Source organism: Caenorhabditis briggsae (assembly GCF_000004555.2).
Source record: "Caenorhabditis briggsae complete genome, chrV, whole genome shotgun sequence".
Lineage (NCBI taxonomy): Eukaryota > Metazoa > Nematoda > Chromadorea > Rhabditida > Rhabditidae > Caenorhabditis > Caenorhabditis briggsae.
The window spans coordinates 10447846-10461694 of record NC_013488.2 but is presented as its reverse complement, the minus strand read 5'-3'; the positions used below and the strand labels follow the sequence as shown (position 1 = coordinate 10461694).

The window sequence follows — 13849 nt, the reverse complement described above, 5'->3', positions numbered from 1 at the left end:
TGTCATGAAGTGAAAGAAAAATAAAGAAAAATTGAATTGAATCTTGAAGAAAAAAAAACCGAGGGAAACGGAAACTGAAGAGATTAACGGTGATGATAGAACTGATGATAATACAAGTATTTCAATAAGAACAAGAATGAATGAATGTGAAGGAAAGCCGAGAGAGGCATTGTTACTTGCGACTTCTGATGAATCTGTAGACAAGATATCCTGATAGGGTTAGAGCACCAAGTCCGATTGAGACGTACAGTGCCTCCGTGATCCACGAGTTACTGAAAATTGGAGTTTTTTTTTTGTTTTTAGGGGTGCTGTGCCGCTTCCCAGCGATGTAGAAAAAAATTCGGAAATATTTCGGTCTGAATTTTATTTCGAAAATAGTCTCAATTTTTGGAATTTTCGGATCCCGTCTCGAACATACCTTCCGCTACAGGGCGAAACTGAAGTAACCTGACGCCCAATGTTCTAGATAAGTGCGGTGAGATTGTTAGCCCCGAATTAAAACCTACTTTCTTGGGTCCAGAATACTGAGTGGTTTACGTGGAGTTCTCGGAACATCGTCAATTATGGAATGAGTAGACGGGGCATATGATGTCACACTTTGAGCATCTTCTTCGTCGTAAACTTTTCCACGAATTCTGAAAAGATAGCCTTGTTCGAAACAAATTTCAATTTTAGCTTTCTGCTAACCTTTCTATAACTGCTGAGATTCCATGAGAAGTCAAACGACCTTTTGATTCGGAATTCGTCATTGATTTGGGCGTGTCTGTGTTTCTGACTCCGTTCGTTTGTGGTGTTACTTGAGGAGAAAGAATTGCAGAAGCCGTTGGGGTTTGTGTGCGATCTTCTTGAAGATATAAGTATTCACGATCAATCAGCATCTTTGCAACATGTCCAGTTTCAACGCTTCTGAATACATCGACAGCTTCATCGTGTGTTTTGGAAGTCATGTCGATTCCATCAAACTAAAAAAGTGCATTTTTCTTTAGATGATCGTTTGATTCACAACAAACCGATAAGATTTTGTCACCTGTCCGAACGACCCCGTAAGACTTGGATTCAGAATTCACGGACGAAACGTAAATTCCAATGTCGCCAGGGAAATGCGGGTTATCAGTCCCCCCGACAATGTTGAAACCAAATCCTGAAATATCTTTTTCCGATGTCTACTGTGGTAGCGATTTAAAGTCACAAAGCGACTTACCGTGATTTGTCTTCTGTATCTCTACCATTTTCAATGCCTCTTCTGGAATGCTATCATGGTTTCTGCTAGTTGTTGTGGTGTCGTCGAACGTCATGTCGTCAGTGACTTCTGCAGCAAATGATATATCGAACGTATGCTCAGCGTCAGCATGAAATGGAGAAGAAACGAGAGTGGCTCCATCTGAAGATTCAAACCAACTCTCGAGTCTCTCTGAAGAAAAAACTCACGTTCAAAGACAGGTTCTGAGTCTGCGTTTAATACGACGTCTTCCTGAGGAGGCGACACCATCATACTGAATCAATTTCTTTCTAAAAATTGCAGTGAATGCACAACAGTATCATGAAGAAATTGACAACTTCCGGATAATACAAACGAAAAACGAAGCTTTTAAATAGTTCATTACATCTTAGTGTTTTAGTAAATTAGAAACGGAATTAAAAACATGGAAAAATTCTTGATTTTTCTGCCTCAAAAATCGAATAAATCGGTTTAAAACTGAGGAAGTGACTCCGTAGCGATTGAGAGATAAAAGTGGGAAAATATGTGTGGAATGTTGTTTATACCAATCACTGTTGCTTATTCAACCTGGTGTCCATTAATTTGTATATACTTTCTTTCACAAACTGTTTATTGTGCGGAACGTATGTATATGTTTCCTGAAAATTAATTATTTACAAAATTTAAAAAAAAAAGACCGTACGCTGTCAAGAACAAGCATTGAGAGATCTTTCAGATCGTCGATGAACTCAAACAGGTTAGAAATATCATATGTGATGGTTGGTTTTGTTGGTGTTTTCTTTTTCAGATATTCCTCGTAGACTTTGCAGATTCCTGAAAAACATCACATTGCGAGTTGAATTTTTCAAAAAGTGCTCACCATCAAGGCAATCATTTGTTGATTCGTAGTCCGACCAGGATCGCGATTCGATGTTATCTGTTGGCTGAAGGAGAAGAATCGTATGGCTCATTGTTCTGAATAAAAACAATAAATCAGGTTAGATTCAAATATATTTAGAGCTGTGAAGATGTAAATTTAATTCAAAAAAAAAAACCGAAAACCAAGAATAGCGTCAAGCGATCGAGAAGTGCGTCATATGGATCCCTTTGCGCGTTTCCCCCAGCCGGGCAAATTTTTTAGCACCGCTTTTCCTGTTGTTTCAGCTGTCGAAAAAACATATTACTAACTGAGAAATTTTTTTGTTCGTCTATTTTTTAAAATATGCGGTCCGCACGCTCTTCCACAGAACAATTCCGAACTGCAAATTAATTTTTGATCTACAGAAAAAAGTTTGGCGCGATCACAATTGCAGGTCTAAAACCATAACTTCAGAATTTTTTATCTGATTTTGTGGAGTTCCAAGATGATTCAAATGATTTATAATCAAGAAACAACGCAAAAATGCTATTTTGTGCAATTTCATGAGGTTTTTGAATTATAAAAAAAGTTTTATCAGACAAAATAAAAATTCATCCATAGAAAATGTAGAAAAAACAATTGCGGTTTTTTTTGAGCTATAGAACTCCTGGAAATGTCAAAAACTGAAACAGGAGATAGATTTTTTCTGTAAAAAACTTTCAAAACGACCATTTTTGACATTTTTTTCTTCCGGAAAGCGACCATACATGAATCTATAACCACTAATTAATTTTTTAAGAATCATTTGAATCATCTTGGAACTCCACAAAATCAGATAAAAAATTCTGAAATTATGGTTTTAGACCTGCAATTGTGATCGCGCCAAACTTTTTTTCTGTAGATCAAAAATTAATTTGCAGTTCGGAATTGTTCTGTGGGAGAGCGTGGTCCGCTAAAAAACTTTAGCTTAAGTATTTTCAACAGCAACCACTTCTGATTTGAAAGAAAGGATATTTAATTTCAAAATTTCGTATTTTTTTCTGAGAGTAACCGTATGCGAATTTAAAGGAATATCATTGATTGTTCGATGGTATTCCAACGAAGTTAGAGATTTGAACATGTGCCTTTGAAAATCATACAGTTTTTTTTTATATCGAGAAAAATCGGAAATTTCAATGCTTCAAAACCGTTTCTTGCGCTTTTACCTCTTTAATTTTTGCATGTATCAAACCTAATCGTTCTGTAAATTAAATTTTTCTTTATATTCAGGTCGTTCAGTATTTTCCATTCGCCAAAATCCCGAGCGCGACAGACCTACGCCTTCAGAAATTCATCGAGCAGGCGCGCGTGCTCGATGAATTTCTACTTTTCCAAATAGCGATCGGGGTGTTGGCGAATGGGTGTTTTATCTTTATAAAATCTTATTTTTCTTCATAATGTTCTGAAAATTTTTATACCGTATTTCAGGTAATTCCGCCATGTCAGGCTTATCTCAAGCCGGTCGCCAAGTAGCGCGTATTGCTGTCCGTCAAGTCTCCTCGCACTCTCAGTAAGTTTTTGTTCGAATCTTTCGAAATGTATCTCAGCTCGTCTGAAAACAAGACAACAAAAATCACTGTTTTATTACTCTCGTCCGAAATCAATGCACGTTGCGGCCGAAAATTTACTCAAAATCGCATCGTCGGTCGCAAAGCGAAAAAACAAATTGATTCATGCGCCTTTAAATACCGTACCTTGGACGTTTTTTATTTTGGGCCCTATTTGGCTGTTTTTTTTTCTATTTTATAAGAAAAATAAATTAAAGATTGATAAGAATTACACAAAATTAGACAGAAACAAGCGAAAAAATGAAAGAATTTTGAGAAAATTCGATAAATGTTGAGGTACTGTATTAAAGGCGCGTGCAATAGTTTGAAAAATACGGTAAGGTTCTCTCTGTGGTAGCTAAGCTCCGCCCACCGTTGTTTTTTCGGTCGCAACGTGCATTGATTTCGGACAAGAGTAATACATAAAAACTAAATATGTCAAACATGTTTCCGGGTATTTTTTACTGATTTCATTGTTCTGTGAATCTAATTATCCTAGAAAAAATTTGTATCATTCTTTCAGCGATTCTCAAGCCGTCTGGAAAGAGATCAACAGACTTGGAAGCGAAGGAAAATGGGATAATGTGAACAACATGCCAAAAATGTTCTTGTTTGGAAACGCCAAGCAAGAGGCTACCTCGGCTTATCGTGCTATCGTGAGTATCCTACCAGTTCTATTTTCTAGAAAGTAGTTTTTTTCAGAACAAGGACCCCGACTTTTTCCGTCAATCACCATATGGCCAATACCTCAAAATCGTATGGCGATTGGCACTTCTTTTCGGAATCATCAAAGCCGGAACTGTCGTTTACGATTTTGCTATTCCAGAAGAGCAGCGACTCAAATACAAGTACCGTAATCACGGTCATCATGGACACGACGAGGCTCACCACTAAATGTTGTACCTACCGAACGCCTTCTTTCGGTTTAGGAAGAAATCACTAAATTTTAGTGTAATTTTAACCATTTTCAATAAAATTTTTTTCGTATAAAATTTTGTTCTTGTATCCTGTTTATTTTCTTCTCATTCCTGACAAAAAACGCAATAATCCAAATTAGGCGGCCACCCGGACGTAAGCGTCGTCGGTCAATTAGACCATCCTCGTCATTGCATTTGTGGAGTCAGCAGTTTTTTCAGGTTATCAAGATTCTTGGTACATTTTAAGTTATTGATTCTCTCTTTCTGATAACTCCTCCTCGTTTCCACACACTACTCCTGTTATCAGTTAATGGTTAATGTGTGATGTGCCATTTCCACTTCAATAGAGAAACTTAAGTTTTTCAGGTTTACTATTTTGAGAAACACAACTTTCCGAATCCCGTTTTTTTTGCCCAGTCTCCATGTGAACATAGGAACATAATTGAGTAATCGTATCTACGCAACAGGGGGCACTTTTCACGCTGAACTTTTTAAGTAAATTGTTTCACATAGCTTTTTTCCGTGACATTTCAAAGAAATAAAAGCCAATGATAAAATGAGAAACGTGGATCCACAGTATTCGCATGATGCGAATAATAGTGAATTTATTCCCCTCAAAGGATAGAGTGAAAGTAGTCGAATCCGTATTAAATACAAAAAAATAGCAACTTAAATCGGGATATACTAAAAACAAGGCCTCTAAAAGTAAAATCAGCCATTAAAAATTATTTTCAGCTTCTAAAATGTAGGCTTAGCCTTTAAAAAGCAGGCTTACGGTTAAAAAGCAGGCTTACCAATAATCGAAGGGCCCTCGTAATAGAAAGGCCCTCTGTGAAAAATGACCCCTCTTCAAAATGTGTTTTGAAATCAAAAAATTCCGTAATTTTTCAATGGAAAATATTCCAGGAATTCCACAAATCAATAGAAATTTGTTGAAATTCTATTTTTCGATGCAAATCTTGCTAAATTTTGGTTGAAATTGGCAGATTTTCATGAATTTTGAACGAAACTTCGTCGATTTTTTTGATGCAAAGTTTCGGAAAAAAAACTAGCCAGAAAAATAGAAGGGCCCCCCGGAGGTACCTTGGAACAATAGAAGGGCCGGTTCTTCTAGTACCGGTTTTACGGAAATAAAAGTAGGCTCAGTCCTTAAAAAGTAAGCTTAGAACCCTGAATTAATGTATGCGTAAAAACAAAGCTATCTGAAAGTCAAATCAGAAGTTACTTCAGTTGTTAAAAACATAACACCATATAAGTTTTTTGAAACTCAATCAATTTCGCGTCTTCTAATCTTCACAGACGTGACGATGACTACGGAAGAAAAAACAATTTTTCCGTCAGACTTTTTTAAAAGATTGGCTTTGTGATGAAAAATGTTTGGTGTAGATCCAAATGTATACGAAAAAAAATTTGGAGCGTTTTGAACACTTGCTCTTGAGATGTGCTCATTGGAGCATAAAAGGTATGGTTCAGGAGTTTAGCTATAAGTCGGCTCAAAATGATTGCAATTTGTTCAAATTTTGAGAGAATGTGTGTTTTTAATTGTTCTACAAATTACATACAAAACGTTGTATTTTGGGAACAAAAAATTTTGCTTGTTTGTTTTACTCGTTTTTGATACACAAAAATGAACAAAATGTGAAAATATTTTTGTTCCCAAACAACAAAGTTTTGTATGTAATTTGTAGAACAATTAAAGACACACATTCTCTCAAAATTTGAACAAATTGCAATCATTTTGAGCCGACTTATAATCAAACTCTAGAACCATACCTTTTATGCTCCAGTGAGCACATCTCAAGAGCAAGTGTTCCAAACCGCTTCAAATATTTTCTGTATATATTTAATCTACACCAAACATTTTTCATCACAAAGCCAATCTTCAAAAAAAACTCTGACGGAAAAATTGTTTTTCTTCTGGAGTCATCGTCACGTCTGTGAAGATTCAGAAGACACAAAAATTGATTCATTTTTAAAAAAACTTATACAACGTTTTGTTGGAAACCCAGCTAAATTTAACAAAAAAGTTTTCGATTATTGGACAAGTTTGAGAAAAGTTATGAACAAAAGTATAGAGGGACAATCACTAACGTTCGCCACTGTATGTTTTTTTTCAGTTTAGAATATTCTAAAAACTATCCCAATAATTTTTTTTAATTTTCAAATTAGCCTTCAAAAGTATTAAAAAATCCCTATGAAATGCCTATTCAGAAAAAAAAAACAATTTCCCTTTTTTTCTGAACACTTGGTGATGTTTTTCCAGTTTCGGAAACTCCAAAAACTACCCCAAGAATCATTTGAATTTACAATCAGAAATGCCGAAAAAAAAGAAAAAGTTAATTTTTAATTTTAAAAAACGTGTAGTATATAATCGAAACTTCATCTAACGTGCTCCCGATTAGCCTAGTGGTTAACAGGGATGAATTTGAATCAACCATCGTTGGTTCGAGTTCTCCCCAGAGCCTAGCGGTTTTTGTCAGAGTACAATAATCGGGGTTAATTGTGAAAAAAATACGGGGAATGCCCCCTGGTGTGGGGATACGATCGCGTAATATAATTTCAGTTTTGAACTGTAAAACCTGTAGAAGGATCGGTCCTTCAATTATTCCAAAGTACCTCCAGAGGGCCCTTCTATTTTTCCGGACATTTTTACCGGAATGTTTAAAATAAGAATTAGGTGAATTCTCGTTAAAAATTATGACAATCCATTAATTTCGCCAAAATTGAGCAAGTTTTTGAAGAAAAATCTTTTTTCGAAAAAAGACTGTTTCAACAAATTTCTTTGAAATTGTGAAATTCCTGAAATATTTTAACTGAAAACATGTGGACATTTTCTATTTCAAAAAACACGGTTTGAAGGGGGCCCTTCTATCACAGGGACTGTTCCAAGACCCTCTCGGAGGGCCCTTCTAATACAGGTTTTACGGTATACCGTATTTCCTCTAATAGAATCCCACTCAAACCGTCAACTTTGAGCTAAATTATAACCATCCCTGTGAAAGATATCTAAAAGTGGTTAACTGACAAAATATTTTTTAATCCTGATGGTTATTTTGTTAGTTGACTATTTTTTGCTAGGGTGAGCATTCATCAGATGAAATACGTTAAATTGATATCAAATAAGAACAATATCCCTCAAATCTTAATTCGGTCAGTTTTATAGTAATTTTAAGATGTTAAGTTTTCAGAACCTAATGTTGATACTACTATTGCTCATATTCATTTCTGCACCTCTGTGCAGATACATTCTGTACCCTGTGGTGTACGCATTTCTGAAATGGAGACGTCCGGTCAGGTGAGTGTACCAATTAGCAGAAGAATGATTGGAAAACATTCATTTGGGGTCTATTTGGGTAAATGGGTAATGATTTTGTTTACGATACGGACAAAGTTCGCCTTCTTTCGAAACTTTTCTATTCTGATTCCTTATCAGTGATGAGTAGAAATTAACAAATCACAAGCAGAAACCATACTTTGAGAACTAGAGAGTTTGATAAAAGTTCGAAAGGTCCGAGAGCTCCAACTTTTATCGCACAAACTATGGTTTTATTTTAAACTGTGACTTTGGAATCCAAAGTTTGGACGACTTTTTTTTCAGAAAATTCACTGCACCAACAGCAAAGATTCGAGATATTTTGAACCCGGATAAGGATGAATGGAATATGGAGGAAATAAAAAATGAAGTGCATTGAATCCAGTCTATCTAGTTTGAAGTTACAAATTTCAGGAAATCATCACAATTAGTGGTTCAGGAGAAGACGACAGTTTTGTGTATATCCAGATTATAACAAAGAACGGAATTCATTCGTCTCATATCAGAATATTCGAGAATGGAACTCTGTATTCAGGATCATTCGATGCATATTTTGCTGAAAACCGTACCATAATCTGCGGTCCTCTTATTATTGAACTTCGAAATCCATTCCGAAAGTGGAGGATCAACTTCCGTGGGTATCTCAAGGATAACGATGGAAATTCTCATTTTATCATTCTCTCTGGATGGTGGAGATGTGTTACAAATGCAAGATTCTTCTATTCCAATGCGCCATTGAAGTCTTTCACAGATGTTTATCACGAAAAACCGCTTGAGTTGGCTGAGAATTTGAAAACGATTGAAAAGTTTGTAAAATATTTTTTAAATGTCCTTGACTGTTTTCTAGGTACCGTACGGGAAACGTTTTTCATCAAATGGGAGAGTATCATGCTGAAATTAAAATTGGAAACGGAGAAGTCGTGGAGCATAGATACAGAGGTCTCCGTCACAGAAATCCTCTAAATTTGGAAACTACGTCAACTCAATTCCACACATATCTCAGTGTTAGTTCAAAATTGAACTTCAAACAACATTTGAACTTCAAATGACAGTTCTTTACAAAACTAGGAATGTTTTTTTTTCAGGATGGAAACGCAATTTCCCACCGAGTAAATTCTTTGGAACATCAAAAATTAGTTTCCCATGCTATCATTTTCCGCGCTGATCACAGTGTTCGTGCAGTCACTCTTCACAACTCCCATTCTCTCGAATCTGATAATATGATGCCTGTTCGATTCAACTATTCTTCTGGAAAGTTTTTACCATTCGAAATGAGAAAAGGTCAAAAACTTTCACATTTCAACTACATTCGAGAGGATCGGAAAGTTGTCGACGTAACTGCTCTGAAGGTTAACTCCGCAATTTTCACTGGAATCGGATTCGTTGTCAGAATTAGAGAGGCACTTCACACGACTCCTGCAAAAACTTTGGATTGTTTCCCAGAATACCACGCAACGGATTCAGAGAAAGTGAGACAAGTACTACCATTTGGACATAGGGCTTGTCAAGATAAATTGTTAACTGGTGGAAAAGGTGCTAACTTGGCGAGACTTCAAGCCATTACTAATGATGTAAGTAACTGTTTTATCGTTTTTCAAAACCAAAATTATGTTTTCAGTTTCATGTGCCACCAGGGATTGTTGTGACTACAGCTGCTTTTAATGAACATGTTCGAATGAACCGAAACATCGCTGAAGCCATTAAGCTCCTTGATCAGAATGATCAAAGTGCAAATTACTATGAGGAAACTGGGAAACGGTAGACAAATTTTTAACCCTTCTTATATTAAACCATTCCTTGTTTCCAGCATCGGAGAGTTATTGATCGAGAGTGAAGTTTCTGAAGAACTCCACAATAAAATCAGAGAATGGTTGCCATTTTCGGAGTACTATGCAGTTAGATCATCAGCAGTTGGAGAAGATGGAGCTGATCTGTCATCTGCCGGGCAATTGGAAAGTTATCTGGATGTGTTTAGCCATGAAATCTCTGACAAGCTGAAACTGTGCTGGGCTTCGAATTTCAGAAGAGAAGTTTTGAACTACAGAAAGTAAGTAATGCCTATCTTGGGACTACAAGTTGATTCGAGAGTTCAGAAACTATGGTCAACAACTGAATCCATCAATGGCGGTCGTGATTCAGGAGATGAATAGAAACGGAGTAGCTGGAGTAATGTTCACGGCTAATCCGGTGAAGTTGGATTGTGGAGAAATTGTGATCAATGCACTGAAAGGGAGTGGAGAACAAATTGTCAGCGGTGTCACTACTCCGGACGAGATTCATGTCAATCGAATTAATAAATCAGTGGTGATAAATGTAAGAGATCATTTAGAACTTTTATGATAACTTTATTTTAAGAAAATCGGAACCGAGTGCTGTTTGAATGACTTCCAAATCGAAAAACTCTCGAGAGTAGGAGAATATTTGGAACGAATTTTTGGGAAACCTCAGGATATTGAATTTGTTGTCCGAGGCGATCAAGTCAACATTGTTCAAAGTCGAGATATCACAGGATTAGATAAAGAAACATCATTTGAAATGTACACCGAGTATAATTCTCCAAGTATCCACGACAAAGAAATTCTAACGAATGCCAATGTTGGAGAAGTTCTTCCAGCTCCTGTAAACGCAATGGAAGCTCATAATCTGACTGGCATGTTTGACAAAGTCATTTGTGTTAGTTTAGATCAGGCTGAACATCCCTTATTGAAATTTTATAGTGTATGACAACTCAAGAAATCAACGATGTGGTCCCTGCCCATACAACCATTGGATTTTCGGTTGCTCATCGAAAGATATTCTTCAATTTAGGAGAGGTTGTTCTCAGAATATGGGAAATGGTGGAAAAGGACAGAATAACTGATATCGTGATTGCTGGTGAAACTCTTTTCAGTCCTGAAATGTTCCGTCAAGCTGCGCATCAATACGGATCAGTTCCCTCATTCTTCCCATTGAAGAGAATGTACCGTATGATAAAACTAATCTACTTCACTTCCAATAGCGTCAAAGCAAAAATTGCCGAAATCGATAAGGAGGCTAAACTTTTAGTTCCAACGGAAGATATGTCTGTAGAGGAAGTATTCAAAAAATACGAAGAATTGGAAAAATTATGGTGTGATGCTATCCGTTGTCACACTGATCTTTCCATGTTCTCCTCTTTCACTTATGTTCTTTGCGGAATGTTGATTCGCGGAAGTGACAGTATGTTTTGTGATCATAAACTGTGCTAGACAGGCAAATTCTTCTTTTCAGCTGGTCCCCTTTCCAATGACAATATATCAGACTTTGCAAATGTCTTTTCAAATAACTCTCGTGGTGATGTAGTCAGTGCAGATGTTCCAAATTCTTTGAAAAAATTGGCGAAAACTATTCGAGAAGATGGACTCGTCAAAGAATTCTGTGATGCAGAAGGAAACGATTCTCTGAAAATCTTAGAGAATGGAAGAAGAAGTTCACAGGAACTACAAAGATTCTTTGATCTTCACGGTCATCGAGGACCAAAGGAACTTTATTTAGATGCTGCCACATGGGAAGAAGACACTGATTTGTTGGTTCACACAATCAAAAGCATGTTGTCCTTTCCAGAGGCTTCAGACAAAACAATTGAGAATGAAGATGATATTATTGACAAATTGAAATGTAAGCCAACTGGAATTAGAAGGTATTGAATGTTTTAAGAAGATGTAACTATTGTTCGAACTTCAGACGATTCTTAAAATACTTCATTGGACAGACTCATCGGGGAGTCGCGTTCAGAGAAACTGCGAAAAATCATCTGGTTTCTACAACCAACTCTGTTCGCAAAACATGTCGAATGATTGGAAAGAAACTTTATCAGAAGGTATAAAATACTTCTTATCGTTACAATTTCAAAAATTGGAAATTCCAGGGATATCTTCCTGATCCAAATCTCTGGATGCATTTCTCGATAGATGAACTAAAAGAGTTGAATGAAACCAGAAGTGCAAAATTGATTTCGAGAGCAGTGAGAAGAAAGCAAATCGCTTCTAAATTCGAAGGACTTCAATTCCCTCTTGTTGCACACGGATACATGAGTCCTATCAAAGTGGAAATCGCTGAAACTGATGCAAGTGTTGGCCTGACTCTCCGTGGAACTACAGTCTGCGAAGGAAAAGTGAGAGCCAACGCGAGAGTTGCAAAGACTTTGGAAGAAGCGAAAGAGACAATACCTGGAGAAATACTTATTACGAGATATACAGATATCTGTTGGTCTCCATTCTTCCCAATGATCAGTGGAATTGTAACTGAAATCGGAGGACTTCTTAGTCACGGAGCAGTTGTTGCTCGTGAATATGGACTTCCTAGTCTGATTGCTGTTACAAATGCCACACAGCATTTCAAAACTGGAGACTTTGTTGAGCTGGACTCTATCAATGGTACCATCATTCGATTGGACCAAAATCACAATGATTAAAATTTATACTATAGCTATGAGCTAGATTTTGAGTACTTTTATATATTGATAATAAATCATGTTTTGGCTTTTTTTTCTTCATTTTTTTGGTGAGTCTGAAAGTTCAACACCAGTAGGTTGATTCATTGGTTTCGATCGAAACTGTACGTCATTCACATGTGTATTCTATGTAATCCTTTTTACTGCCGCATAGGGAGTTTTCAAATGGAAACTTGTTCAAATTTGTAACTCCCAGTCAAACATGAGCATGGTCATAAGCTGATTCTATCCATCCTTATAACGTCCTTTGCGGATTCTCAGAAACTGATAAATCTGAAAACTATCCAAGGGAATTCGATTACTGAAATTGATGCTGATGGCCCATACTCTTTGTTTTTTCTGCGTCTTCTGACTCGAAGAGCCGGCTTTCACAAATATTTGTTAATTGTTCAAACAATCAATTGATTTCGTAAGTTTGCTCATCTTTTGTATTTTAATGTTTTAAATTCAGACTCTACCAGCTGAAAATGAATAAAATGAATTCTAATTCGGGATTTTTACAACCGTTTCGAGTCATGAAATCCGCATCTATTATTTCAAACTTGACAGATATTGATATGAGATTTCTGACTGGATTTTTGTACATGACCACTAGAAGACAAATGAATGGTAAAAATGGTTTCATGATTCTTATGCTGAAGTTCAAACCCAAACGATGTTTCAGACAACAATTTTTACGTATACGATGTGGATCAGCAACAGACAATACATTTTGATGAGACTAAACCAGAAAACTGTACACTAGTGTTTCTGAATTCCAACGTTTCAGTGGTACCGTATCAGTCTAGTACGGTCAATAACTGGGTCCAATCCGAGAACTCTTCGGTTTTTATATATCCAGGTGTACCAAAGAATGGAATTCAAAAATCGTATTCTCAAATATTTTCTAATCCTGTGTCTACACAGATAATATGAAGTGAGTTTGAATTTTGTTTATACACAAGTACAGGGCGGCTGCCGAAAAAATGATGGTCCGTCGATAGTCCGTCAACGACCCGTCAGTTTTCCTTCGGATGCTTACTAGCAGCCATTCGCCAGTTTGTGCTTCTTCAGATGTCACTTTGCAGTTTTTCAACAGTTCCCCTTTACCTACGTAATCTTAACATTGTTTCAGATTCTTCTCATATATTGAACCTTTCTCAATCAGCACTCCAATCTTTTACATGAAAGTCCACAAAGGTATTCAGTTCGAAATATTTCCTAACTATTGTAAGTTGAAACAAATCAAAATTTTTACTTTGTTTCGTTGCTTTTCAGTGAACATCAATGAACATCAACTACTACAAGCTTTCCAACAAAAACTGGATTCTATATGAAACCGTACAACCGACCAGATGGGAACATTTTGATAAATATGGATAGAGTCAACTCATTTTCTAGTAGCGGAAGTTTTGTTGGAGCCAATGTGAGTGCAAGGGACATATTCTCTTTTACAATATTTATCTTCCTAGGCAATCGGATTCTTTGGCAGATGATTCATCGGTGTCGGTGAATTCTGTGAAACT

General features: G+C 36.5%; 4 protein-coding genes across 4 annotated transcripts; 2 read left to right on the top strand and 2 right to left on the bottom strand.

Annotated features, from left to right (window-relative positions):
• Window positions 1–172: 172 nt before the first annotated feature.
• On the bottom strand, window positions 173–1492 carry Cbr-mics-1 (the record flags this gene model as incomplete). The annotated part of the gene is made up of 6 exons (XM_002637097.1): window positions 173–272; window positions 507–635; window positions 688–962; window positions 1011–1141; window positions 1202–1381; window positions 1429–1492. 6 exons carry the CDS (start codon window positions 1490–1492, stop codon window positions 173–175), a joined length of 879 nt encoding a protein of 292 aa, XP_002637143.1.
• A 275-nt stretch (window positions 1493–1767) lies between these two features.
• CBG09646 lies at window positions 1768–2169 on the bottom strand (the record flags this gene model as incomplete). The annotated part of the gene is made up of 3 exons (XM_002637098.1): window positions 1768–1857; window positions 1902–2032; window positions 2079–2169. The coding sequence occupies 3 exons, from the start codon at window positions 2167–2169 to the stop codon at window positions 1768–1770; spliced, it is 312 nt and encodes a 103-aa protein (XP_002637144.1).
• Window positions 2170–3535: 1366 nt separating this feature from the next.
• Window positions 3536–4537, top strand: Cbr-lpd-9 (the record flags this gene model as incomplete). Its single annotated transcript, XM_002637099.1, has 3 exons — window positions 3536–3606; window positions 4167–4299; window positions 4346–4537. 3 exons carry the CDS (start codon window positions 3536–3538, stop codon window positions 4535–4537), a joined length of 396 nt encoding a protein of 131 aa, XP_002637145.1.
• Window positions 4538–7754: 3217 nt separating this feature from the next.
• On the top strand, window positions 7755–12305 carry CBG09648 (the record flags this gene model as incomplete). Its single annotated transcript, XM_045237606.1, has 13 exons — window positions 7755–7855; window positions 8159–8243; window positions 8288–8679; window positions 8721–8877; window positions 8959–9444; window positions 9492–9631; window positions 9681–9920; window positions 9967–10186; window positions 10229–10561; window positions 10591–11071; window positions 11123–11531; window positions 11576–11711; window positions 11760–12305. The coding sequence occupies 13 exons, from the start codon at window positions 7755–7757 to the stop codon at window positions 12303–12305; spliced, it is 3726 nt and encodes a 1241-aa protein (XP_045093990.1).
• Between the last annotated feature and the right edge of the window lie 1544 nt (window positions 12306–13849).